This window comes from Dermacentor albipictus, chromosome 1 (assembly GCF_038994185.2).
Source record: "Dermacentor albipictus isolate Rhodes 1998 colony chromosome 1, USDA_Dalb.pri_finalv2, whole genome shotgun sequence".
In the NCBI taxonomy this organism is placed as follows: Eukaryota; Metazoa; Arthropoda; class Arachnida; order Ixodida; family Ixodidae; genus Dermacentor; species Dermacentor albipictus.
In genome coordinates this window covers 217589596-217617096 of record NC_091821.1, presented here as the reverse complement: position 1 = coordinate 217617096, position 27501 = coordinate 217589596, and the positions used below count along the sequence as shown (strand labels likewise).

Below are 27501 nucleotides of genomic sequence, written 5' to 3'. Positions count from 1 at the left end.
TTCCCGCAACGCTTGCCGCAGTCCACCCGCCTTGTCTTGGCAGCTGTTGGAGACTTGACCCTCGACAACCTCGCCCAGCTTGCTGATCGAGTCCATGACGTGAGTTCTTCTGTCGCCACCCTTTCTTCAACACCAGAGTTCACTATCATGGTCTGCTTAGAGTCCTGGAACACCAAGCTCGCCTTTTCCATCGATGCCCTTCGGATGTCCTCTCATGACCAGTGCAGCTCCTGCTCATGTCCCAGCCACCGACCCTCTTCCCCGATCAGTCCCCGCTCGCACAGTCCTTGAAACTCGCCTATTTGCTAGTACCACTGCACTTTCCCGCACCCCGCCCACCAGTGCAAGTCCCCATGCCAGTGGACGGGAAATGCACTGAGAGATCACTGACGGTGGCATGTGACTTCGCCTTACAACCCAGTCGCCTTTTCATCATCATGGATCGCATTTCTGGCCTGTGCTTCCTTGTAGACATGGGTGCCAAGGTCAGCATACTGCCATCCTCCAAGTGTGACCGCGTTTGTAACTCACCTGGCCCTACACTCAGTGCAGCGAACTCTACCTCCATCACCACATATGGGTCTATGGTCTGTCGCTCTCGACCTTGGCCTGTGGCACACATTCTAGTGCGTCTTCATCATAGGCAATGTCAATCAGCCTATCCTCGGCTCCGACTTCCTGACCCATTTCGACCTCGACGTCAGCATGCACCACTGTCGCCTGATTGACATCAAGACACGACTCTCCATCCATGGAGTTCTGTCAGCTGTCACTCCCACTGACAACCGCACGCTGATTCCACCATGCCCGTGCGCTCGCATCCTCGAAGACATTGTGAATAAAACTGCTACAGACACAGGACTGAGGGAAACGACGACACAGGGTGGTACTTCAACCAAGTAGTCAGACCCACTGACTTAGAAAGGATCTTAGGTTTTAGTTTGCTCAAGTGGTTTTCAAGGAACTTGCTGACTTCACATGCCAGCTTCCCCTTTCTGTTACAGTGGCCCTGAATAGACATGAATCTTTGAGTCTTTGCGGTGAAGAAAATGCTCAGAACATTCAAATCACTCCCCGAGGCCTGTTTTGCCAGCTTCTGCAGGTTGAGATCTTCTAAAAGAGCAAGTGCCGTGCTCTTCACGTTCGCAAGTACGACCTTCTAGCCTCGGTGCTCTGTGTGGCTAACAAGGCACCGGCTGATGAGAGAACATGCTAGCATCCCCTTTGTAGAGTGTACAATGTCTGCGCAAGAATTTCACCAAGAAGTCCAGTAGCTCTCAAGTTTTACATGAAATGGCCTGCCATTTTCATGAGAATGACATTGCTCTCATCCAGGCTGACAAGGAAGGTGGCTTCACCGTGCTTCTACAGAAACTTTTTGAAGGAAGGGCCGTATCTCTAAAGCCCTCCAAGGTGAAGAGCAGAGCAGTTGTTCTTTTAGAAGATCTCAACCTGCAGAAGCTGGCAAAACTGGTCTCTGGGAGTGATTTGAATGTTCTGAGCATATTCTTCACCGCAAAGACTCAAAAGCAATCATGCCCGTTCAGGGCCATTGTAACGGAAAGGGGAAGTTAGCAGGTACAAGTCAGAGTTCCTTAAAAACCATTTGAGCAAATTAAAATGCAAAGATCCTTTCAAAATCGGTGGGTCTGACTACCTGGTTGAAGTACAACCCTGTGTTGTTGTCTCCCTCAGTCCCTTGTCTGTAGCGGTTTTATTCACAATGTCCCACCAACTGGCCTACAAGTTTACCTCGCTAAATCCTCGAAGACTTTCCTGACATGACAAGGCCCTGCAGTTTAAATCGGCCACCCAAGCACAGCGTAACCCACCACATTGTCATGTGTGGTCCACCTGCTGCAGCTCGTCCACGCCGCCTAGTCAGTGAGTGTCTGGCCATTGCTCAATGGGAATTTGAGCACATGTTCCAGCTGGGTATTATTCACCCTTTGTACAATGGTTGGGCCTCCTCCACTCCATCTGGAGCCCAAGAAAGAACCGGGTGATTGGTGTCCATGCGGCATCTACGAGGCGCTCACACGGTCCACGATAGCTATCCCCTTCCACACATCCAAGATTCCACAGGCTGCTTGGAAGGATGCAAAATCTTTAGTAAAGTGGACCTTGTCAACGTCTATCACCAAATCCCTGTTGAGCCTGCTGATATTTGAAGATAGCCATTACTACATCATTCGGCCTGTTTGAGTATGTGCACATGCCCTTTGGACTATGCAACGCAGCTCAAATGTTTCAAAAATTCGTTGCCGAGGTAACTTGCAGACTACCAGCTGTGTTTGCCCACATTGACGACATCCTCGTTGCGAGTCCCAATCCACAAGATCATGGGCGTCACCTCCGGAAACTCTCAACGCCTTCAACAATTTGGCCTGGTTGTCAACGCCCAGAAATGCATCTTTGGGTCTTCCAAACTCAAGTTCCTGCGTCACCACGCCTCAGCGCTGGGAATTCGTGCATTGCCCTCCCATGTCCAGGCCGTGCAAGACTTCCCAGCAACCACTACTCTACGTCAACTGCGTAAGTTCCTGGGCCTAGTAAGTTTCTCCTGACGCTTCATTGCGCACTGTGCTGAGCTTCTGCACCCATTGACTGACTTTTTTCACACGACCAAGAGCTCTGCATCCGCGATTTCTTGTTCTCCCAAAGCTCAAGCTGCTTTCGGGGCTGCTAAACAAGTCATTGCCAATTCGGTGCTTCTCATCCACCCGAAAACTGACTTGTCTACTCACATCGTGGTGGATGCTTCCAGTGTGGCCATCGGCACTGTTCTCCACTCTGAGTGGCATCCACTGGGCTTCTTCTCTCGGAAGTTCCAACCTGCCGAGACTCACTACAGGGTTTTTGGCTGCTAACTGCTCACTCTCTACTCCACCATCTAGCACATCTGGCACTTCTTGGAGCGCCAGCGATTTTATGTTCTAACGGATAACAAGCCTCTGGTGTATGTCTTCCGTACAAACTCTTCCAAGTATGTCGCACGTGAACTTCGTCAACTGGCCTATATATCGGAGTTCACTACAGATATCTGGGGAGGTGTTCTGCAGGAGTGCACCGAGTGGACTGTCCATTTTGGCTGCTGCTGATTGGATGCAGCTGTACGAGAGAGGAGGAGACAAGCGGCCCCAGCCAATCAGCAGCGGCCGAAATGGACAGTCCACTAGGTGGATTCCTGCAGAATACCTCCCCTGGCACATCAAAGGCACCGAAAACGAGGCAGCTGATGCACTCTCCCACATCACCCTCCTCGGCACTTCTACCTCAACTGTGGACTGGGAACGTCTAGCTCAGGTGCAGATGGAAGACCCTGAGCTGCAAGCACAGCGTGACCATCCCCTTTCCCTCAGTCTACTACTCGTTCCCTACCTGTTTGTGCTTGGCTCATTCTGGTGCGACATGTAAGCGGCTGCACCTCGCCCCTTCATGACATCTGCCATCTCAGCATCCGAGCCACGCAGTGCCTTGTTACACAGCGCTACATCTGGCCAAGCATCAACATTAATGTTTACCAGTGGACACATTTGTGCCTTGCATGCCAGACCGCATCAGTGACCTGCCACATGAGGATTCCCACGCAGTCTTTCTTGTCACCTGGCTGTCGCTTTGACCACATCCATCTTGATTTGGTTGGACCACTTCCTCCCTCTTAGAACTGCCAGTACATTCTAACAATGATTGACTGCTTCTTCTGTTGGCCTGAGGCTGTGCCCATTCCAGACATCACTGCAGAAACGGTGGCCAAAGCCTTAGTTTCAGCATGGGTTTCACACTTTGGCTGCCCCAGCATCATGACCACTGATCAAGGCCGGCAATTTACTGTACCCTCTTCACTTCCCTCAACCGCCTACTTGGTGCTAAACACTGCCGTACCACTGCATATTATCCTTGTGCCAAAGGCGCGGTTGTGCGGCTCCACTGCCAGCTCAAGGCTGCCCTCACTGTGCGCCTGGATCAGGAGCACTGGGTAGACCACCTTCCTATGGTGCTTCTCGCCCTACGCACTGTCCTTCGTCACGACCTTGGCTGTTCTCTGGCCGAACTCACCTATGGTGCACCCTTGTGGCTTCCTGGAGACATGTTCGTTCCTTTGGACCCCTTGCCCCAGCTTTCTGCAGTGGACTGCATTCAGTAACTGCGTCCTGTCCCGCCTCGATCTTCAGACTAAGCATCTTTGTGCATCTGGACATTGGGTGTTCGACCCACATTTTTCTTAGACGAGAGGCTGTAAAGGCACCTATTACACCCTCCTACGATGGGCCGTACCATGTCCTCGACAAGACGCCAATGTCCGCCACCATCCTATTAGATGGTTGCGAAGAGATATCAGTCTCATTACACCGCCTCAAACTGGCCTACCTCAAGATGCCTCCCACGGTGTACCCCGCGGATGTCGCCGGTGTATCTGCGGATCTGCATGTAACCAATACAGCACCATCACCACTTCGTCAGTGAGTACGTTTCGCCGTTCCATCTGGGTGGGGGGCCCCGTAGCGCCCACCGATGCCGCTGCACACAGACGCTAAAAGTCGGCACTTTTGGTTGGCATGGCAAAAGATGACGAAAATAAAGTTTGGCGACGCGTGCTTGCGGCACAAGCATGGCACATGCTAGACGTTCTGAGAACTTGCTATCTTTCTCGATGGTTCCGGCACTCCACTGCAACCCCTTGGTTCCCGTCAATATTATATAGTGTAGCGAATACTTGTGTTTCCATGCATACTTTAGATGCTCACACTTCTAAAACCTTAATCTCCTTTAAGAATCTGAAAGATTCTTGAAGACTTGTTTGACACATCTTCCATAAAAAGAAAGCTGAATGATATGAATTTCCTTCAAGCAGAGGATGCTTGAATAGTTAATTTTCTGCAACTTTCATATTGCCTGCCTGTGGAGGGTCACAGTAACATTTGTCAAGTGTGTAGTTCATATTCTTTGTATTCTTTGTGTGGGATGCGGCGGTGAAACTTCACCGCATCAGGACAGTGGAAGCACCAGGACATTAATATTTAGCACTGTAGTCTGTCTTGAAATTGCATTTTCCGTACCAGCAGTATTCATCCAGCATATATCATCAGAAAGAAATGACTACAAGATTAGAAAAAGTTCGTCGTGCCGCGTGCTTCATATGCTCAAAGTACCGCTGTTTAGATTCCGTCACACTGACGTTGCAGTCTTGTGAACTGGAAACACTAGAAGTACGAAGGCAAAAAAATCGTCTCAAAGTGTTTTTTTTAGAATACTACATAAACATTTAAAAATCAACAAAGATGAGTATGTGCAACTTCCAGGAAAACGAAGCTGTCGTGTTAATCACCAATATGTTTTACGCCCATACTTTGCTCACAGTGATGCATTCCGCTTTTCTTTTTTCCCTCCCATGATTGAACTTTGGAATGCGATGCCAAGCTTTGTGGCAAATGCCAGTGATCTTTGGGAATTTGAAAAAATTGTTAGACATGTATTTTTTGATTGCGCTGCAGCTTGATGCACCTGTACATATGGTCTGCCTGCATTTAAAACACGCCCAAACTTCTTCCCTGTTTAAAACCTTCCCTGTAAGAACCCTTGGCAGAGGGTTGACAGTATAAAGAAATAAATTAATTAATTAACTCATAGCTGGAATAATCTGACTAAAGTAATGTCATCACTTGGAATTCATCATCACTCTGTATGTGGACTTAGCTCCTCGTATGACCAGACATAAAAAGCGCAAGAACTGTTGATGGGAAATTTTTTATATCAGGCACTGTGTAAAATGTGCAAGTGATGACATTACAGGGACTTAACACAATAGCTATATGAGTGGACATGTTTAGGGCACCTGTGACAACTGCTGTTGCTTTGTGGTGTGAGGTATGCAAATCACCGTTAGAGCTGTATATTTGTGAATCAATATTTGAAAATTAAAGGGACACTAAAGGAAAAAAAAATGTGTTAATAAATTGATTATTAGTGTTGAAAAATAGCAGTTGCTATTACATTGTTCAAAAAAGAGGTTCCATAAATGTGTAAAGTACTTATACATGAGAATGAAGTCGTACCATTACGTTGTAAATGTGGAACCACATTTGACTGACAAATTTTCTTGACTGCGATTTGTCAAGAGCAGTCAATGATTGGTAATAAAAACCAAATGACATTCCAAGAGAATACGATTGAAAAGGCAATCTGGCCAATTTAATGGATTTTCCTAGGCAAGGGCTCACTGTCTCTTCCTTTTCACATCACTGTGTCAGTGCTCTTCTCAAGTTTGTGGTATCCTTCCTATGTAGGGGTGTGTGAATAGTGATTTTTGAGACCAAATTGAATATGAATTGAATATTGCCAAAAGAGAATCGAATCGAATATCAAATACTTTCCGAATAGTTTTCAAATAATGAATAGCCATTATCACAGTTAATATAAGGCGATGTTCACATCCCAGTATTCTTAAAGTTAGCAAGTTTCTGCCGTTACATAGTACGTTAGGAAGTGTTGTTTATTAAAAGCACAAATGGAGCATTTCAAATGGAGCACATTAGCTTTAAACATCCAACAGTTCCATGCTGCCTCAATCAAGGCAGCATGGATTTCGTAGAGGGCTTTCAACCACTACTCAGCTTTTAGAAACCATTCATGATTTCGCAGCTATTCTGGATGAGCAAGGGCAAATTGATATTATTTTTTTAGATTTCTGGAAAGCATTTGACCGGGTATCGCACACCAAACTCACGATAAAATTGAAACCTATACTTAAAAATAAGTCCCTTTTTTCTTGGATTCAAGCATACCTTACTTCAAGACAGCAAACAGTAAACATAGACGGAACACATTCACTTTCAAGACCTGTACTATCCGGAATCCCACAGGGATCGGTGCTTGATCCCTTATTTTTCTTAATTTTCATTAATGATATTGCCCAAGAATTCACAGTTAAAATAAAATTGTTTGCCGACGATTGCGTATTATATAAAAAAATCCGTAGTCCTGCTGACCGATCTCTGTTAAATACCTCACTGTCTACAGTGCAATCATGGTGCAGCGCATGGCAAATGAAAAGCACTGTGGAAAAAACTGCAGCGATGACCGTGACGTGGAAACGATGTCCTTTAAACAATCAGTATTCAATCGATGGGCAAATTTTAGACCGCGTGACAAGCTATAAATATTTGGGTGTAGTTATCAGCTCGGACTTAAAGTGGAATGAGCACATGTCATACATAGAACAGAAAGCCATGCAGAAGCTTGGTTACTTGAGGCGTCGCTTAAGAAATTCACCCCGTGAGATAAAGCTACTAGCTTACAAAACTTCCGTCCGCCCGATTCTTGAGTATGGGTCTGTCGTCTGGGATCCACACAGCGATATTACCATAAAAAAGGTGGAAAAAATTCAGAGAAAGGCGATAAGATTTGTATTCAATTTCTTTAGCTGGTATGCATCACCAAGTGTGATGCTCGAAACAGCAGAATTAGTTACCCTACAAAAACGAGGATATAAAGAAAGATTAAAGTACATGTATCTGCTCTATCATGGAAAATTAGGTATAGACAAGGACACGTATACTTAGCCTCTCGCTCGTCGATCAACTCAGTCTAGCCGCGCTAAGCAGCTTAAAGACTACTACTGCAAAACAGAGGCATTTAGAAATTTATATTGTCTCCAAACCATTAGGGAATGGAATGCACTTCCTGCTGTGGTGATTTCCTGCGACACCATTGAATCATTCTTAAAACTGCTTAAAAAATTGTATACATGAACGGGTTACATCGACTGCCCTCCTTTTCTTTTTTCCTATTTTTTTTCGGCCTGCCTTTCCACGTAATTCAACGCACGTGCTTTCTGATGTGTCTGCCACTGCTACATATATTTATACACACTACTACATTATGTTTGTCTGATAAGATGTATGTTCTGAAATCGTTTGCCACGCGTTGCATACATATATTCTTCTAGTTTTGTTTTTCTGTCTCTTCAATGTTCATCAAATTAGCACTAAGAGCAGTCTGCATTTTCTTCTTCTGGAATAGCGTCACATTGTTAGCACTAAATGCTACGTTTTCGCAAATGACACGCTGTTCATATTTTCAAATTCAGTGCTCTTTCATTTTCGCTCATGCTTCGCATCTTGTACTCAATGTATTGTTTGTCATGTATGTAACCACTCCTGCTTAAGGCCTCTAATCAGAGGCTGGCAGTGCCTTGAAATAAATAAATAAATAAATAAATAAATAAGAGGACAATAAACAAAGACACCAAGGACAACACAGGGAAAATGACTTGTACTTACTAATTGCATTAAGAATGATAATGACAATGAAAGTGGATGAAAAGCGACTTGCCGCAGTTGGGGAATGATCCCACGTCTTCACATTACGCATGCAATGCTCTAACCAATTGAGCTACTGCAGCATCGTTTCCCCATCCACTTTCTTGGTTTTTTTGTTTCCTAGTAGAACCTTGGGAGTGTTAGCCAGTGCCACCACTTACATACCTTGGCAGCGGATGTAGAACATCCTTTCTGCCGCAGGCGTCACGAGAATGTGATCTTTTTGGGTGAAGGCAACCGGTCAATAAACCCACACATGCTACCTGAAGGCATCAATGTTGCCAGATTCAAGACCCTTGCTATGTAATGAACGAGGAGAAAGGGGATTAACCGAGGGCCCAATTTTGATCAATCATATCATAAGAAGCCAACAAACAAAGACACCATGGATAACACAGGGGAAATTACTTGTACTTACTAATTGCGTTAAATAATTGATAAAAATAATGACAATGAAAGTAGATGAAAAAACAACTTGCCGCAGATGGAGAACAATCCCACGTCTTCGCATTACGTGTACGATGCTTTAACCAATTGAGCTACTGCTGCGCTGTTTCCCAATCCACTTTCTTAGGTCTTTATGTTTTTACTACTAGAACTAACCTTGGGAGTGTTAGCCAGCGCCACCTCTTACAAACCTTGGCTGTGTATGTGGAACATTCTTTCTGCCGCAGGCTTCACTAGTATGTGATCTTTTTGGGTGAAGGCAACTGGTCAAAAAACCCATACATACTACCTCAAGGCATCAATGTTGCCAGATTCAAGACCCTTGTTATGTAATGAACGCGAAGAAAGGAGGTTAACTGAGGGCCTTCACCCAAAAAGATCACGTACTCGTGACACCTGCGGCAGAAAAGATGTTCTACACCCGCCACCAAGGTTTATGAGTGATGGCGCTGGCTAATACTCCCAAGGTTAGTTCTAGTAGCAAAAACATAAATACCTAAGAAAGTGGATGGGGTAATGGCGCAGCAGTAGCTCAATAGGTTAGAGCATTGCACGCATAATGCGAAGATGTGGGATTGTTCTCCACCTGCGGCAAGTTGTTTTTTCATCCATTTTCATTGTCACTAATTTATCATTTCTTTAATAGAATTAGTAAGTACAAGTAATTTCCCCTGTGTTGTCCTTGATGTCTTTGTTTGTTGGCTTATTATGTTATGATTAATAAAAATCGGACCCCTCGGTTAACCCCCTTCCTTCTCATTCAAATGGAGCATTAGGAGCATATGAAGCTTATAACGACAGAAAGCTGAGCTAGTTGGTAAGGTTTCATAATGCAAAGAAGGGGTAAGGCGTGCAGACATGGACAGAAGAGAAGTGGACAACACGAAAGGCGTTCATATTGTCCACATTTCTTGTGTCCGTGTCTGCACACTTTACCCCTTCTTTGCATTATGGAACACACGAGTTTTTTTTGCATGCACATGGTTCTTCAGAGAGCGCGAATGGTCGCTGTGCAGCATGGAAAGTAGTGACATAGCCTGTAAAGTGACACAGCCTACTCCACAACACAAGTTATGCTTTATGTCTATACTATGCCCTCGGAAGTGAACGGTTACCATACTTTTGCTCCAATTTGATGTTCATTTGGGCGCAGTTGGCGTTTTGAAATATTTGAAAAGTATTCAAAATATATTCATATTCACGAATAGTGGCTATGCGATTTGAAGACCGAATCAAATAGGGCACTATTTGATTTGTTATTCGATGATTTTAATTATTCGCGCACCCTTATTCCTATGGCACCTTCTGTGCATTTCCCTCAGACTATATGGAAGCTAGTGACCAGCAGAGGATTTCTGCACTGTTTTGTTTATGGAGCAAAACCTCCACAATGGTTGACACACTGCAGGATTTCTGCACTGTTTTGCCGTATGGATAACATTTTTACCTCTCTGCTTTCTCAGACAATTGAGGGTAGAAGATGTGCTATCATCAATTTTGCTATCTTTTTTTGTTCAACTCGCCTCTTGACACATGACTAATGCCGACACATTTTCAGCAGTGTAATCTACAATTCTAATGACTACATATTTGCTTTGGTGCACCTTAATGGCTTAGGTTATTGAAAGCTACTTTTCTGTTGACTGGAAATCAAGAATATTCAGGTTATATGCACATAGTATTCGAATGCATTTCTACACAGGACACCTGCACTTATTGCAGAAGTGTGCTTATTGTGAATGTTCTGCACTATAGCCAGTTTTGTGTCGGGAATTCAAGAGAATTCCACAAAATTATATTGCGCGTATGTCTCTCTGTCTCCAGAATGTAGTTGCCTTACAGATTTCAGAGGCATGAAGACAGTGTGCTGCAGTTGTTCAGCAGTAAACAAGAAACATGCCAGTCACACGTAAGCATAGACAGCCAAGCAGCAGGAGTGTTAATCGGCAGGTGTGGGGATAAAGAGGACGGGACAATTGCATGGTGCATATACAGTCATAAGGAGGGCTCTGAAAAGAGATTGGGGGAACAAATATCCCAACCTCGCTTAGGCGCACACACTCTCGTCGCCATACTTTTGTCCCAGCCAAGAGTGCAAACTGCAAGGTGCACATTGTCACTGTGATGCGCTGTCTAAGGCCAGGTTAATCCCGTTGCTACCATGTGTTCTTGCCTCTTGAGCAATCACCTGCACCTTATGGGGAGCAAGTGTACACTGTCAGAGTGACTGGCTAAGCCAAAAACAGTGACTTGGATTTCAAGTGTGAGAAAGGAAAGGAGGAATCAGCAAAGATAATTTGGTGGCATATGTAGTGTAGCATATCCCCTTTGAGGTGTGTTTGCTTTTGAATTATTAGGTTGTTGCTGACTACAACTAGAATTGGAGCGTGCATGATGCAATTTGTTTGTTGTAAAGGCTGCTAATGAATTGCCTTATCTTCGATGAATCATATAAATTTTGAAAGCAACATCTATAATTGTGTTTTTGCCCCCTCCCCCTCTCTCCACCCCACCAGTCTCAGATGGGCAGAGCCCGTTTTACAATTGTAGACCCACTTACTGGATCTGGCAAAGGTGTGCGTTTCAAGGATGTGGCAGGACTGCAAGAAGCCAAGCAAGAGATAATGGAATTTGTTGACTATTTGAAAAAACCGGAACGCTACACTGTAAGTAAAGAAAATTAAAGAGGGGCACATGATGTACACATTGCCCTTAATTAGCTGTCTACTTTGCTTAGTGGTCCCTCTTAATTCCATTAGCCATACCCTTGAATCCATTTAATGTACTTCACTTAGTCATCCCTCTACGTTCCAAAGGTCGAGGTTTCAACTCCCACCCAAAGTCATGGGTTTTAGTGCCTTATTAACTCTATTTTAATTACCTGTGCCTTAATTAACTTTGCCTTAATTACCACCAAAGGTGTTGGGTTTGACTCCCACCAATGGTCTAGGGTTCAACTCACACCAATGATTGTGAGTTTAGGTGCCTTAACTATATCTTAAATAACTGTGCCCGAATTAACTTTGCTTTCATCAACATCAAAGGTCATGGGTTCGACTCTTGCCAAAGATCGAGGATTCGTAGCCCTTTTGTACCTTTCTTGTCGATGCATTTTCGCTCAAGGTCAACTGACCCATGAGACATATAAGGCTTTTACCTTAAAAATCTTGCTCTGATGTTACTTGATACTTAAAGAATAGATTGGAAGGTAAACATTTTGACAGAATTGCCTGTCCAGTTGGGACAATTAATTAGAAATTTATGAGTAGCTCCACCCAAAATGAACTTATTACCAGCTCCAGCGCTGCTACAGCCTGACCCACAAGCCCCCACTTCTGGCCCCCACTTCGCTTCCTGTAGATCAGAGATGCAAATAAAGGTCACCCCTCCACAGTGAAGCTCTGTCTGCCCCCATCCCCCACCTATTATGAAGGACTTGTAAAATCTGCACCCCACCACCGCCTATCGTCAACCCCCTGAAGAAGGAACCGAGAATATATTTATGCCAGCAAGTCTACATAATATAAATACAGCTAAAGCAGCAACTGCATGTTTCTTCTCTAAGGTGTCAAAAATTTTGTTCCCTGGTGGTCAAAATTTCTGGAGTCCTCCACTTGGTGTGCCTCATTATCAGATCATGATTTTGGCATGTAAAACCCCATAATTTAGGTTTTTTTATAAGGCTTTGTTCATTCACCTTTGTAAGGATTTCGGTAATGCATGATGGTGCAAGGCTATTCCTGCTGAACTATCCATTAAAAATTGCAAATTCATTTTTATTGCGGAGAAAGTGGCCTTTTCAACCTTGATAGATAGAAAAAAAAATGACTTAAGTCTGCTTTCAGGAACTCGAGTCAAATGCAATCAAAGGTGCTTTCTATGCATGCTAAAGCAGACTTTTTTTAAAGGGTACTGACACAATATTTTCTAGTCTTCCTTTTTGCTTTAAATGAAGGCCCGATACTTCTAAGCACCAGAGAAAGTACTGTCAAGCCTCAGATTACTTACTAATTTAATATGTATATTAGCTTCTCTATAGCCAGTTTTGGTTTTTACTTTGTCATGATGTCATGACACAGTATGTGGTCATGTGGCAGCAGATCATTGCAACTTTTCGACAGTAGTTCTGGCTCACTCAGTCATCCACTGAGCAGCTACTTCAGCCTTCATGATGAGTAACAGCATACGAGGCAGCCAACAAGCTGGAGTGAGTGTCAGAACGTTGTAATGTCCTGTTCCCACGGGACCACACAGTGTCGTGATATGATGACATAGTAGACTCTTGAGAAATGAAACCGAAAATGGCTGTATGAAGGTTATTATATTAAATTTTGATACACTTAGGCTTGTCACTATTCTTTCTAGGGTTTAGGGGTGTCAAACCTTCATTTAACATGAAAAAATGAATAGTCGAAAATATCATGTCAGTGTCATGACAGAACATGGGTCCCAGAAAAAAAAAAAACGCATTTTTGTTATAAAGGAGTTTTAGAATAGGAGCCCTAAATGTTTGTGGCCCCAAAAAGCTTTGCAGGTGTTAGCATTGGGGAATGCAGGAGTGAAGAGAATAGGGCTTTACGTTTACGGATAGTATCATGCGCTTGCAGCGTCACTAGTGTCAAAGAAAAGCTATTATAAATATTAAAGTAAAATGTGCCATTTTATGATAAGAGTAATCCTGACTTTTGTGTTCTCGCTTTTAATTATAATTTAGACGTTATTCTATTAGCAGCAAGCAATTTGTTGCACATAGTTTTGAGTAACCAACTTTACATGCCTTCACCAGCCAAGTTAAGCCATTTTAGGCCTACGGACCATCGAATCTACAATCGAATTCGGAATCAGCGGCATCTAGTGAATCAATCTTGATTACCCACGTTAGTTGAGAGAAAGTGATAACTGCACCCAGTTTTCCTAGCTTGCGAACTTCACTAGTTACCACGAATTGAACCCAGTTTGGTGCTGTGTTAGAGCCGTCACTTCGATGGTGCCACCATGTTTGTTGACGCAAAGCTTTTGGGGCTCCTGCTAAATCCGGGAAATAGCGTACCCAACGCAAAACCCAAACACAGTTTGCATCTCGCGCATGCGCAATGGCTTCAACACTATTTCATTGGGGCCCCAAAACGTTTGGGGCCCCTATTTTAAAAATCTCTGTTCACTCTAAACACATGAAAATTTCAGAAAGAAATTCAATCTTCTGTGCTGATAAATATGCAATTAGCTTTTTTCTAGGTTAATAAAAGAATGTTAAAATTTTTATTGTGTTATCAATTTTGGATGCGACTTGCAAAAAAACGTACTGCACCCAAAGGGCTAAAATTAAGCAGGTATGTTCATGAATGTTCAGTGAGTGCAAGTTTGCATTTTGTTGTTTGTATCTGTATTTTAGCCAGCGTTATAAAATTCTAAAGTTGCAACTTTGCAATGTTAGAATTGAATTAGTAGCAGGGACACGCTTGCTGCTCCCAAAATTTGAGACTTGCAAAAATTATTATTTAGGAGAAGCACTAAAAAAAAACTAAAAAGTCTGCAAAAATATACATTTCACACTACAAAACCAGGTAGCTTTCTTCTGAAGCAGCATTGAAGGCTCATTTTTGGCAGGAAAACAAGCTGGAAAGATGCTGTTTCAAACGAAACTGAGATGGCCTGGCTATGGTAAGTGGGTTTAGAATGGCGAACAGCTTAAAATGGGTTATTTTCAGAGTTTCTATGGGAAAAACTGAGCATTTCAGAGAATAAATAGTGTTTTGTTCCTCAATGACACAATGTATTGAGGTAGTTTTTTGCCAGCAGATGCACCATGATATGTAGGTTAGAAAAAATAACAGAAAAGAAAAAAATCTACTTTTTATTAAATATTTTTGTCTCTGAGACACGTCTCCCCTTAAAGGACTCCCCCCTCCCCCCAAGGAAATGAAAGAAGCATCCTCAAATGCAAAGAAAGAAGTTTTTGAAGGTTAATGTGGTCCAACTTACAGGGTGAGCCGAAGCGAAATTGTTGGAAATTCGGGCTCGAAAGCATGCAAGTACTCAGTGCAAGAAGTGAAGTGCTGTGCGAGAAAACAACAGAGCTTTGGCGCAGGAGGCTGCCATAGCGCTGGCCATCTCAACTGCCAAAGTTATCTCAGCTGTCGAGGTTATCCTTAGCGACTCCAAAACTCCAAAACTGCAATCTGCAACTACTCGAAAGGCCGAGTTCATGAACTGGCACAGAAAATTCTCAATCATCAGACCCCCCTCAGGCCAATTAAGCTCATCTGGGTGCACGCGCACGCAGGCCATCCAGGCAATGAGATGGCCCATTCTATCACTCGAGTAGTCGTCAATCGAGCCACGCCGTCCGATGACCTGGATAACGCCAGAGACCGATTGGTAGAATATCATGAGATCATCCTCCACTACCGCGAAATGCGGTTGAGATATCTATCCTCCCCCAGATAAATCCTTAATGAAATTCCAACAAAGTACCTGGCGCCAGCCTCAGTCACAAACTTTCCTTTCTCCAGCTTTTCTCACCCTGGTTCATCCAGGCCTATATCGACAAGAATGTACGCTCTGTGGTACGCCTAGAGCCAACTTCCGTCACATAGTGTTCTTATGCCTTGAGCTCCAGCCACCCTTTGAGTGGCAACTCACAAACGTCGAGGGATGGGAGACCGAGGTGTCTAGCTCCAACCCAGCCGACCAAATACGGCTGGTGCACTGGGCTCTGAGGGTCGCCGAGGGCCACTAACTCCCAGACACCCTATGCGCTCCTGAGCCCCCTCACAAGTAATGTTGTAAAAAGGCTCGAGTAATAAATGTTTACCACGACCACCTATTTCATTTATATTTCAAACTGATCCTTTTTTGCCTGTTGCCATTGGCTGACATTGCTCCATTTTACCTGCATTTATTAGCAACCAGGCTCAGCTATTCTAGGTGGTAGATTGCAAGAATGGAATAGAATGGAAGCTTAGGGTTATGCCGATCCATTCCAAATCCAGTTAAAGTACAGTAGGGTAACAAAAGAGTCCATTAAGCTGTACACTGGCTTCTCAGTTGCTGCTTTATTGATAGTTTTGTTGGGTGCCAATCATCAAATGCATTAAGTTTCTCATTAAGTGACATGTGTGCCAAACAACTCCTATGATTGTCTTTGTAGAAAGGGTGGCATAGCTAATGACCTCTTGTCACACAGGGTGGATGCATGCATGCTGGTGGTGTATAAGCCGTAGTATAGTGGTTCAGAGAGGCTGCAGTATGTCATCAAAAAGGTTGTTTTCAAAGAGAGACAGGCAGTGCAGAATTGGGGACTAGCAGCCTTTGAGAATACATTGGAATGTGGCAGTAACTCCTCATTTTCTGGGCACTAACTCAACTTGAAGACTTGGTGCTGATCATTAGCTCATCTTTAAAGCCATGGCTTTATGGTGTTATTGGCAGCTCCTGCAGAAGACAATATTGCCTCACCTGAAGCCCATAGTACTTAAAAGCCAACAGAAGCAAAATCTTAGACCACGTAAGAAGCCTAGTTCAAGATAGTGTAGATATGAAAGAGCCTCCATTCAAAATTTTATGGCTGAAATACGAGCGGAAGCGTCACAAAAAGCTCGTAAAAATAGCCATTGATACCAAAACTTAAAAAAAAAACATCATTACCGCTCGCCGGTAGTGATGCATGACTGTAGTGATGCACGACCTTTGAAATAAAGCTGCTGCACACACTGCTGAAAAATCTTGGACGCGTTGTGCTGGGACTTGCATTATAGCGACAACCACCAGGTGCACGTGCCCTCTAACAAGAAAACTATGCATACCAGTCCTGCAGCTTTGCCAGGATTGCTTTAATGGTATATACTAATTTATAACAAATTTTGCCAAAAATCATTATGCACAGTGCCAAGCACAGCAAGCCTTGGGGTTCCATAGTGTTCAACTCGCATTGTACTAGATAGCTCATTTGAGATCTGGATGAACTACTTGCAACTAGTTTGTGCATTTGGGTAGCAGGAATCATATCTTTGTACTTCGTAACTTTTACATATAAGATGAACAGCATGTTGCATTATCATCAAAATGGATCTGCCTGCTGCAGTTTATGCAAAGACATTGCTTTTGTATTTTTTGTCTAGCAGCTGCCAAAAGATACTAAAAGCCAAGTAAAGATGCCATCTAGATCTAGCTCTTTGTAATGCTTTTGAATGCAGGATGTTCTTAAAGCACGATTGCATATTGAGTTTCCCACCTTAGGCCACACTCAACTAGCAATAGACAATCAGGCACGGCACTCATCAAGGTAATGTGTGCTTCATTCAAGCTCTATTAAAGTACAAATTTACAAGACAAAGGAAGGATTTGTACCTTAGCAAACAAAAGTTTAGAGACCATGGCACTGTAAAGCAATTTAAATTTTTTTTCTGGCAGGGCTATGTAGCCTTGAATTAGGACACGCACTTTATTAGTTTAGCACACCACATGCATGCATTGCACATGTGATTTCAGACATCGTGTCTAGGCTACGACAGAAACAAATTCTTTCATGCCACTTGGAGCCTCTATGCTTTCATTCACAATTTTACACTCGGAACATGTGCGTCGTCTTGTGATATGTGATTAAGCACCAGTCAGCCCAAAACAAGAGCGTTACTCAGTGCATATCTGTACCTTGAAATATTTTATTATAGTTGGGAAATTTCCAAGTGCAAGTTGTAATTGGCTAGCGCAGGACAGAGGTAGTTTGAGATCGCAGGGAGAAGCCTTCGTCCTGCAGTGGACATACAAATAGGATGATGGTGATGATGATGGTTTGTCTCCCGTTGCAATGAATTGCTACAATATGTCATTATTTATTGCAGGTTATTGCTTTCATCCCTGCCTTCAGCCTTCTGCTCTATTAAATTGATGGGAAAACGTGTGCCATGCTGTACCAGCTCATAAGCTCACAAATTTGTCCGTTAGGACGGAAAAAATGGTTTATAACTAGACATGTGTATGCTTCGCATTCCTGGAGCTCGTTTATTTAAAAATGGCGTGCTGCATACCACATCTAAACGCTTACTATAGTAAAGTAGACTAATTTTAAATACAGTAAAACCTAGTTCATTCAGATTAAATTAATTCGAAAAAGTTAAGAAAGAATGTCCAAATTAACCAAATGTCGAATTATCAAGTGTACCAAGAAAACGATGAACAAATGCTTACTACCTCTAAATGCTTTTATTTAATGAATGAATTGGCAAATCCTGTTTCTATTTTGCACAAAAGCAGTGTGGAAGCTGCAGTTCTCGTCATCTTGTGACTGATTAGTGCTCGCAGCGGCAAAGGCCTCACGACTTGAGCACAGCCGCAGCTCCGTCTTCATCTGAGACACACTTTTCACTACCGCATGCACATCCCATATATTTTTTAACCAGTGAACTGGTCGCCAACAGATTGTCCATCCATTGTGATGTATCCGGTGCTCTTCATCTTTGACAGCTTTGCACTGAGTCAAAACAAAAACTACTGTTTGCTGCAACCAGTGCAGATGAAACCACGACTGTTATCAACATGATCATGGACGGCAACCTTGCATTTCTGAAGGCACGTGGCCGTTGATGCACTGAGTCAAAAGGAAACTATTGTTTGCTGCAACCACTGCGGATGAAACTGCAGTCGCTATCGTTGTGATCATAGGTGCTGACTATGCATTTATGAAGGCATACAGCCGATGCAGCATTATGTGTGGTGGCAAATGAAAGAATAGACGCTTTAAAAGTGAAAATAAGGACAAAGCATTTCAGTGTTGCTGTCATTCACGTATGATTTTCGCTGATGACTATGTCGATGTGCGCTCCACTGCCTCGTTTCGGTTAGACGCTACAGCCATTTTTGCTTTTTTGTGATGCTCCGCACTCGCTGAGCTCAAGAGTTGTCTGACTTAACCGATGTGTCGCCAAATACATCCAAATTAACGAGAGTTTGATTGCACTAAATAATGCATACCCCTGACGGGACCAGAAGACGAGTTTGAATTATCCTATTTTCCAAATTAACGAGGGTCAAATTAACGAGGTTTTACTGTATTGGTTTATTTGAAGTTAATTGTGGTACCTCCTCCATACCCATATGTATTACATGAGGCCATGGTAAATGCGTTGGCAGTAACTTCATATATAGTACAAAGAGAATAGTGAAACCCTGCAGGCATCAGTGGAGGTGATCCTTTGCTTTCTATAACCTAACATGGCCGCTTAAAGACACTGCGAAGGCCATCCCAGCTTGTTATGCCAACTCCTTTTGGCTTCACTTTTCACATGGTGGTCAGTGGGGAGTGATGAATGGGCAACTTCATCTTGGTATAGTAATCTCATATATGAAATCTCGTATATGAAGGGAAATAGCCAAGTAAGAGGAGCCGCAAAAAGTTGACACTGCATGAATTTGGTGAACACTGGTATCCATCAAGAATGCAGTGAATGGGCATCAAGGAACAGTGCGAAACACCTATGGTGTTGGAGATGCTAGGAGTTTGTTGGCTCCACACCAAAATGAGTTGTTCTAGCGGGGAATATAAAAGCATATTGAGGTGCATTGCTAGTGCAGAAACTTCGCGTAAATGCTAGCTAGAAGCTTCAAGCTCCTCGCATCTAGGGTACCATTTAGAAATAATCTACTGAGGAAAATACAAAATAAATACACCAAATGTCATAACAGAGCATTAAACGTCGCTTTCTGCTGGGTTCCTAGTCATGTAGGAACCCCTGGCAACGAAAGAGCAGATTTTATGGCAGCCAGCACCAAAGATCTGGAGCTATATTATGCTGGCCTTACTTTGTAAGATTATAAAGGCACATTAAAAACAGCAGTTGTAACACACTGGCAGAAACTGTGGGATCAGCGAGAACGTAACAAGCTTCGTTGCATTAAACCCGTTTTACAAGAATGGGCGCAGTTTTCGCCACAGAGAAAGATTTTATAAAGTAATTCTATGTCGCTGGTCAGACTTTCACACAAGTCTGACCCATAGTTACCTAATAAATAATAAACCACAACCAACATGCCCACACTGCGCTGAATTTTTAAACAAGTTACGCACAATAATAACATGTCCCGGCTTAGACAAATGGAGCAAAAATATTTCAACATTTTTAACAAAAAGAATTCCTTTCCATCCCATGCTATTATTGAACGATGAACCGCTTGTGCCATATGAAGGTACTTTTAATTATTTAAAGGCCACATGAACTCTACAGAAACTGTAGCACATTTCATGCTACTATATTTTTACGTGGCCATTTCCACCATTTTACCACATTTGAACAAATAAGCTCCTTTGACAAACATGTGCTTCGTGCATTATAGCCTGCACAGTTGCTGCGTCATTTATAATCCCAAATCATCGTCAGCTAGAAGCTTCTGACATTTCTTTTTTCAAACATGAAAATTTTCTCATGTCTTCAGTAGTAAGATTGTCTGCTAATTTCAGTATTGCTTATAAACATACACGAACTTTGTTAGCCTTCTCCACTTTTATCAAAATACCAGCAGTTATGTTTGTTTTAGAATATTTTATAAATACTTCATTTATGTTGGACACATTTGCTTTTATTGACTGATTGCTTGTGACAAAATTTTTTTACTGCCCTGTGATTCAGAGTTGGAATAAATGGGTATTGTGTCATGTTTTCTCATGGTGTATTATATGTGTTGGAATTTTTTGTCTTTACAGTCTTTAGGTGCCAAGATACCTAAGGGCATTTTACTGTTAGGACCACCTGGCTGTGGAAAGACAATGTTAGCCAAAGCAGTTGCTACAGAGGCCAGTGTACCATTTTTGGCTATGGCTGGATCCGAATTCATTGAAATGATTGGAGGCAAGCATTCCCGTCTCTCTATATATCTCGTTTCTTCATTTTTTAATGTGAAGATTTGCTTGCCACTGCCATCCACTTTGTTAAAACCATACATGAGTGTCACACAGTCTGAGACGTGAAGTAAGTATATAGGCATTTTGCCGTGTTTTCAATGTTACTTCCTTTTGTCGCACAATTGTTAAATTATCTTGTGTCTAACCCATGAAGTGGCGCTGCAAGATACAGAACAACACTGGTCTCTGCAGCTGTATTAGATTGGTACTCTGTGCTCAAGAATAAAAGTTCTTCAATGTGCTGTTCTTTGCATATTTACAATGGTGGTCCCATTGGGAACAATGGTGCAATGTGTATACTATGTATTGGCCTTGCTTGTGCATTGATGAGGATCATGATGGTTCTCGTAAGGGATAGGCATTACAGCTATTATTGCAGGAAGACATGTTGCTAATCTTACTAATGTGAGCATACTCTTCTTGTGGCCCTTGGTTCTCCTCTCTGTCTTTTCAAAATTTACGGTGCTGTCTTCCTGATATTTAAGGTTGGATTTAGTCTAGCCCCATTCCTCTTTATTTTGATCCTTATGCTCATAGCAGCTTATTTTTACAATTTTAGCTCATCCAGGAGCAGCTATTTTCTGACTTCAGCGTACTGCCTCACGGACTACTTACTCACAGTCACGCAAAGGTGTTGTTCAAACAGGGTCATGTGCTACATGTAGTACATATTTTCAGTAGTCACCTATGCAAACCATCAAGATTTAACGCACATTTAGTCCTGCAGTGTATTGACCTTTCTGTCAAGGGAAAGTGAACCTTCTCTCTGGGCTGCAGTCTGGGAGTATAAGTGCATGTACTGCTGCTTCCGCAGTGCTTTTGAGAGGGGGCTCACACAGGTTTCCAGCAGTCTACAGGACATTATGACAACACCCAGGGAGCTCTTTTGGAATGGTTTAGGTGCTGAACTTTTCAACAGAATTTTTGGTGCTAACATCAAGCGGTAGTAATTCATTTCATGCATAAATATAAATAGCTTTTCTATCAACATTGTGACTATCTTTTTCTTGAACAATGACTGAAATGTTTTGTTGGTTCTGAATTGGAATAGTACAGAGGATTTGGGCAAAACTGCTCCGCTTTGGTTGCTCAAGAGAAAAAGATAGAGAAAACTTTATTGAGAGAAAAGATTTGCTCGAGTGAACAAAGCTTCAGAAGTGGTATGTGCACATCAACTTCAAAAGGCCGCATTCTTTTTCACATTCCTTTCTCTCTCCTGTATGTACTTGCACTTCACCACCGGTATCTGCAGGCAAGGAATTGAGCTCACAAACGCGTCCACCTCTTTCTTTTTCATCTTTCACAACATCGTCAGTGCTTGACAGCAACAAATTCACATTGTCATTGTGCTCCATATAAATGTCTTTGAGTACCATTCCTCTGGCTCTTCCACAGTTAAACTTCTGCCAGAGCACCTCTTAAAGGGCCCCTCACCAGGTTCCATAGCAAATTTTGATTATAAAGTGGAAGTTGTTACGTGTCCTCTAGGAAGTGTTCTGCCACAAAAATTTTTCAAGTCGGCTCATTACTATCCAAGATAGAAATATTTCAGTCTCGCAAACCCATGATTTCAGGAAGCGAGCTTCACCGCAAACATACACTCTCTCCACTTGCCTCATCTAGCCTCCGCAAGCGAAATTCCTTCCCTGTATTCTGCCATACCGGACCTCGAGGATCATGTGACGCATACATCACGGGCCCCTCCTCCTCCTCCTTCTCCTCCTTTTCCCCTCCCACTTTTTTGCGGCACGACGCACTTCCGCTGATGGCGTCGCATGCAAGCTGTTTGGATTGTTTCGTTTTGCGTAGCACACGATTTTGCACACTGCACACGAGGACACCTGACTAGCAGTATAAGTATGCTACACGTATACTTTGGCAGACACAAGCAGATCACAGAGCATGATCCCATGCTGGAGACCGGCATAAAATGACATAGTTTCAGTGTCTGCGCAGGAGGCTGGACGACATGGGAACAAGCAGACTAAACGAAAGTACATCTCTCTTGCTGCGGTGTGAAGTAAAACAAAAACATGCAGATATTTGGTTTGTGTGTTTTATTATTTCTCTAAGCTTTAATTCGTCTTTTCTAGCAACATATTACACAAGTAACAGATGTTGGCTTCAATAATTCTCGAAGTCACGTGTCACCACGAGCAACGTCATAGCGCGAACACGTGTACATAGCTGCACTAGCACGTGTATGTCATCTACGGGCTTTGAGTGCAGCAGCCGTGAGGAGAAGGGAAAATGGTGTTCATTTTGAAATTTCAGATCTTTCCGCGGCACGTAGAAATGTAATACTTCGCAGACATGATCGTTATCATCGCGCATTGTATGCTCTGTGCTTGTCAGATCAAAATGGCCAGACCTGGCGAGGGACCCTTTAAACAAAGGAACTGTTTCTTCTAGGGGAAACAATCATTCACAAAACAAACATTAATTTTCTACAAAGTCACATGCTTTCTCAGTACTCTCAGAAAACACCGATTACGCTGTTGTTCTCTTTTGGGAACTGTAAGTTTGTTCAAAAATTTAACAAAACGCTTGAGCACGTTTGAGCTTTCTGCATGTCAAGCACATCACTAAAACCTAAAAACCTTTCCCAACTGTTAATTCAGATTTTCCAAAGGACTTATTTCCATGAACAGTTGAAGTTCCTTGTGCGATGCATAAATTTTTTATGTGCATTTTTATTCTCATTACACTGTATTGATGGGTTTTATGGGGAAATAACTAGAAGATAGTGTTAGTTTCCAAATAGCGACATTGGTCTGAAATAAGTTGTAGTGCTTAGCATGGTAGCTATGAACATTGGGCAATAAAGTTTAGTATTGTGATTACCAAACAGTCACTTGATTTTGATACCTACCGAAATTTGAAATGAAAAGTATGATGATATGGGTAGAGCATGCTTCTGACCAGGACATAATCCTCCTAGGTGCCAAACCAGCAAAACCAATAATTATTGAAAAAAGGAAAACCTGTGTACAATAGCAGTGTTTGAAGTAAAGGGGGGGGGAGAGCGGGAGAGAGAGAACTTTAATGAGAACCAGCAGTTTAGTCGGCTGGGCCTAGGCCTCCCACGATGGGACGTCAAGGTCTTGCCTCTTCGTAGGCCTGCTGGGTAGCCCAGAGTTGGTTGTCGAGATGGGAGCTGCGCAGGGCGGCGTGCCACCTCGATGAAAGGGTCACGGGACTGAGGTCTGGGTATTGATGTCTGCACTTCCATAGCATGTGGGGGAGTGTTGCTTATTGAGTTTTACAGATCTTGCACGTGTGGCTTGGGTAGATGTCGGGGTATATGATGCGATAGTGTGTGAGGGAGGGGTATGTATTGGTCTGTAACATGTGAAGGGTGGTTGCCTGTGCTCTGTTTAACTTGTGGTGAGGGATGGGGAAAGTTGTTTTTTCGAGGTAAAATGACTTCACAAGGTCGTTGTATCTTGTAAGACGGTCGCAACCTGCGGGTGCACCTGCACCATCTCCGGCACAGTTGACTAGTCCTCATGCTACGGAGTGTGTAACCTTGTTGAGGTTGGTGAGGTGCGGGTGGACATCGCCGGCGTGTGCTGGGATCCAGACGAGGGTGATTTGATTTTCAGACAAATGCGGGGCTTGTAAGATACGGAGTGATTGTTGTGAAATATGACCCTTGACATGGTGATATGATATGACCCTCAGTATGGTGTGACAAACTGGGTCAAGAGTGGCTAAGGCGATGGCCACTTCCTCGACTGTCTCGGCATTTTGGGTAATGATGCTGGCAGCATGTCGGAGCAAGCCGCCTGCTGTGGTAACCACCGCAAAGCAACGTCCATCTTGGTATTCAGCTGCGTCGACAAAGATGACGACCGCGGTGTTGGCATAAGCTTTGATGAGGGAGGTAGCTCGTGCCTTCCTGCGTTCTTTGTTGTGGTCTGGGTGCATGTTGTTGGGAATAGGGTCGGCATGTATCCATTGCTGAATGTCATGTGATATTGGGTGTTTGTCTCCATGTTGGCGGTGGTAGGTGATATCAAGCTTGGTTAAAATGCTGCGGCACGTTTCCGTGAGGGTAAGCCGCTCCAATTGGGATCGATGTTGTGCTTCGATTAACTCATCTAGCGTGTTGTGGATACCTAATTGTAGTAGAAGTTCCGTGCTAGTGCGTTGGGTAGTCCTAAGGCCTGCTTATAGGCTCCTCTGATGATGATGTCCAGTTTAGTCTTTTCAGCTTTGTACTAGTTGAAAAAGGGCGCAACCTAAGTAAGGTGACAGATGATAAAAGATTGGACAAGGCAGATGAAGCTTTCTTCCTTCATACCCTCTCGTCGATTGGTCACTCGTTTCAGCAGTGTGGATGTATTAGCGGTCTGTCGAAGGATCTTGGAGATAGCCGTAGAGTTGGCTTCTATGGTCATACCAAGAACGCAGATGCAAGGGGCCGCGGGTATGGGTCTGCCATCCCTCAGGTGGAGTTTGATTTTCTCATATTGGTGTTTATTCATGGAGCCGCATGGGGGGCGTCCACGGACTGTGGGGCAGTATAGGAAAAGCTATAAATTTTCAGGGGAACAGCGGAGTCCCGTGCCTTGATAATTTTCTATGACGTCAGTGGCGTCTTGTAGGGCAGTTTCGATTTGGCCGTCGCTGCCTTTTGCAGCCCAGATTGTAATGTCGTTGGCGTATATGGTGTGTTCAGTGCCGTCGAGTTTTTATAGTTCTTGTGCTAATCCGAGCATAACCAGATTAAACAGTATTGGGAAAATGACAGAGCCTTGCGGTGTGCCCGTGCTGCCAAGTCAGAGTTCCTCCGATCGAATTTCTCCGATCGAGAGGAAGGCCTTCCGATTGAATAGAAAGTCTCTTACGTAGTTGTAAGTGCGTTCTCCAAGGTTGAGCAAGGTGATGCGTTTGAGGATGGTGGAGCGCCTGATGTTATCGAAGGCGCGCTCAAGGTCGAGGCCCATGATCGCCTTCGTGTGACGGGATTCGCCATCTAGGATTTGATGCTGAAGTTGGAGCATAGCGTCTTAGGTGGAAAGATGCTCTCTAAAGCCAGTTGTCGAGTGGGGGTGAACAGATATGTTTTCGAGGTGAGTGTTTACACGGGTTAGGAGTGCGCACTCCATAACCTTCCCTACACATGAAGTTAGCGAGATGGGCCGGAGATTGGCGAGGCTAGATGGCTTACCGGGTTTGGGGATGAGAATTACTTTGGCCGTTTTCCATGTCGGAGGAATGGATCCTTGGCGCCAGCAGTTGTTGATGTATTCGGCGAGTTTCACCAAGGGGTCATCTAGATTTCTTATTGTTTTATTCGTAACACCATTATTTTTTTTTAATTGTAGAATGCAGCATGTAGTATGATAGAGTCACATTTTTTGTCCTCACTGACTATTCTCTTTTCTGCTGGTTTTTTTCTACCTGCAGCAATGGTTTCAAACATTCAACCCACAATGTCTTTGTATGGGGCCTGTGTGGGCTATTTCAGTTATAAGGGTAGAGGCAGCTTTCGTACTGCGAGAAATGGCCAAAACATCGATTATTGAAAAATCAGTTTCAGTTTCTGTAACTCTTGATCTCTACAGTTCCGAAACTTTTTTACTGAAAACTACAAGTGCTCTAAATATTTGTTGAATTAGCCAAGACTTTTGAAAAATTTCTTGGAAATAGTGAAAGCAATTGGGTTAGTGAAGCCACGGCATCTCCGCCATTCCTCAACTGACTGCCACCATCTTGGTTTTGACAGAAAGCTCGTTTCTCCATATTCAAATTTGCCCCTTCAGCTGTCTCCCCACAGAAATAAGCACACAAAAAGGTTCTTTCAAGGTCTCCAGTTGGCCACACCCGTCACATGACTCCAGTGCACTTCGCCATCAGTCTGATGCTCACTCTACAGGCACATCAGCTGCTCCTTCAGTTCAGGATTTCTCCAGGACAATCAAAATCGGTGCGACTAGTTTCATGTTTGTACTTGGGCTTTAATCACAGGTGAGCGACCTTTCAATGAGAAGTTTAAAACTGTGCATCAGGTTAGAAGCCGTAAGTCAAAGTTTCAAATGGCCAAAAAGAAAGCTCATCACAAGATTCCGACATTGTTTTTACTGATGTTCAGCATTTTGCAGACGTCGCAGAAATGCTGTCAACCCCTTCATGTCTAGATGCCTTAGAGCCTGCAATCAAGAACACCATATGCTATCTCCTCTGTCCCGCAGCCAAGCTCATCACACATCTGCGTCTCGAACCTTCCGGCATTCTGAGGTTTCCAAAGCAACCTTTTAATTGATAATACAGCAGTCAGAGATTGTCAACAAGGGACGATGTTCCTGAATAAAAAATACTTAAGCATGCCTCCTAAACTGCGCAAGACCACTCACTGCAAGCCGAGCGAACTCTACCAAGACAAAGTGGCATGAGGTGACCCAACTTTCAATGCAAAAACAACAAGAGCACCAGCACTTTCAGTGGTTATGCTCACGCCAAATTTTTTGTATTCAATCTTTTCATTCGATTTCATTAGTACATTTTAACATAGCAGACCCATATTGCCGTTTCCATAGCAGCTGCCACGTGTTAAGCAATCCGATTGGCACCTGCTGGTGCATTCTCAGTGTGGATTGGAGCATGAACACACTAGTGGCACGGTGTCTTGCCTATGGCTAGGGCTGGCATCTGGTTAATGAACGCTTCCTTGCAAAATGGCAACATTTACCTACTTCGGGAAGAATGGGTCTGAGCGCTGTTTGTGCCAGTGTGACACCCGCTGCAAAACCAAGAGGCCAATGAAGGACTGTGGCCAGCTCACTTAACGGGCCTGTTTGCCTAGGCGCCATCATCCTTCAACACATTTTT

General features: G+C 43.5%; 1 protein-coding gene across 1 annotated transcript in view; it reads left to right on the top strand.

The window, feature by feature from the left end:
- Positions 1–27501, top strand: part of Spg7 (SPG7 matrix AAA peptidase subunit, paraplegin) — a 91256-nt gene that overhangs the window by 6375 nt on the left and 57380 nt on the right. Inside the window, exons 7-8 of the mRNA XM_070530893.1 lie at positions 11285–11434; positions 20467–20611. Coding sequence (XP_070386994.1) covers positions 11285–11434; positions 20467–20611 — 295 coding nt within the window. The remainder of the gene's footprint in view (positions 1–11284; positions 11435–20466; positions 20612–27501) is intronic.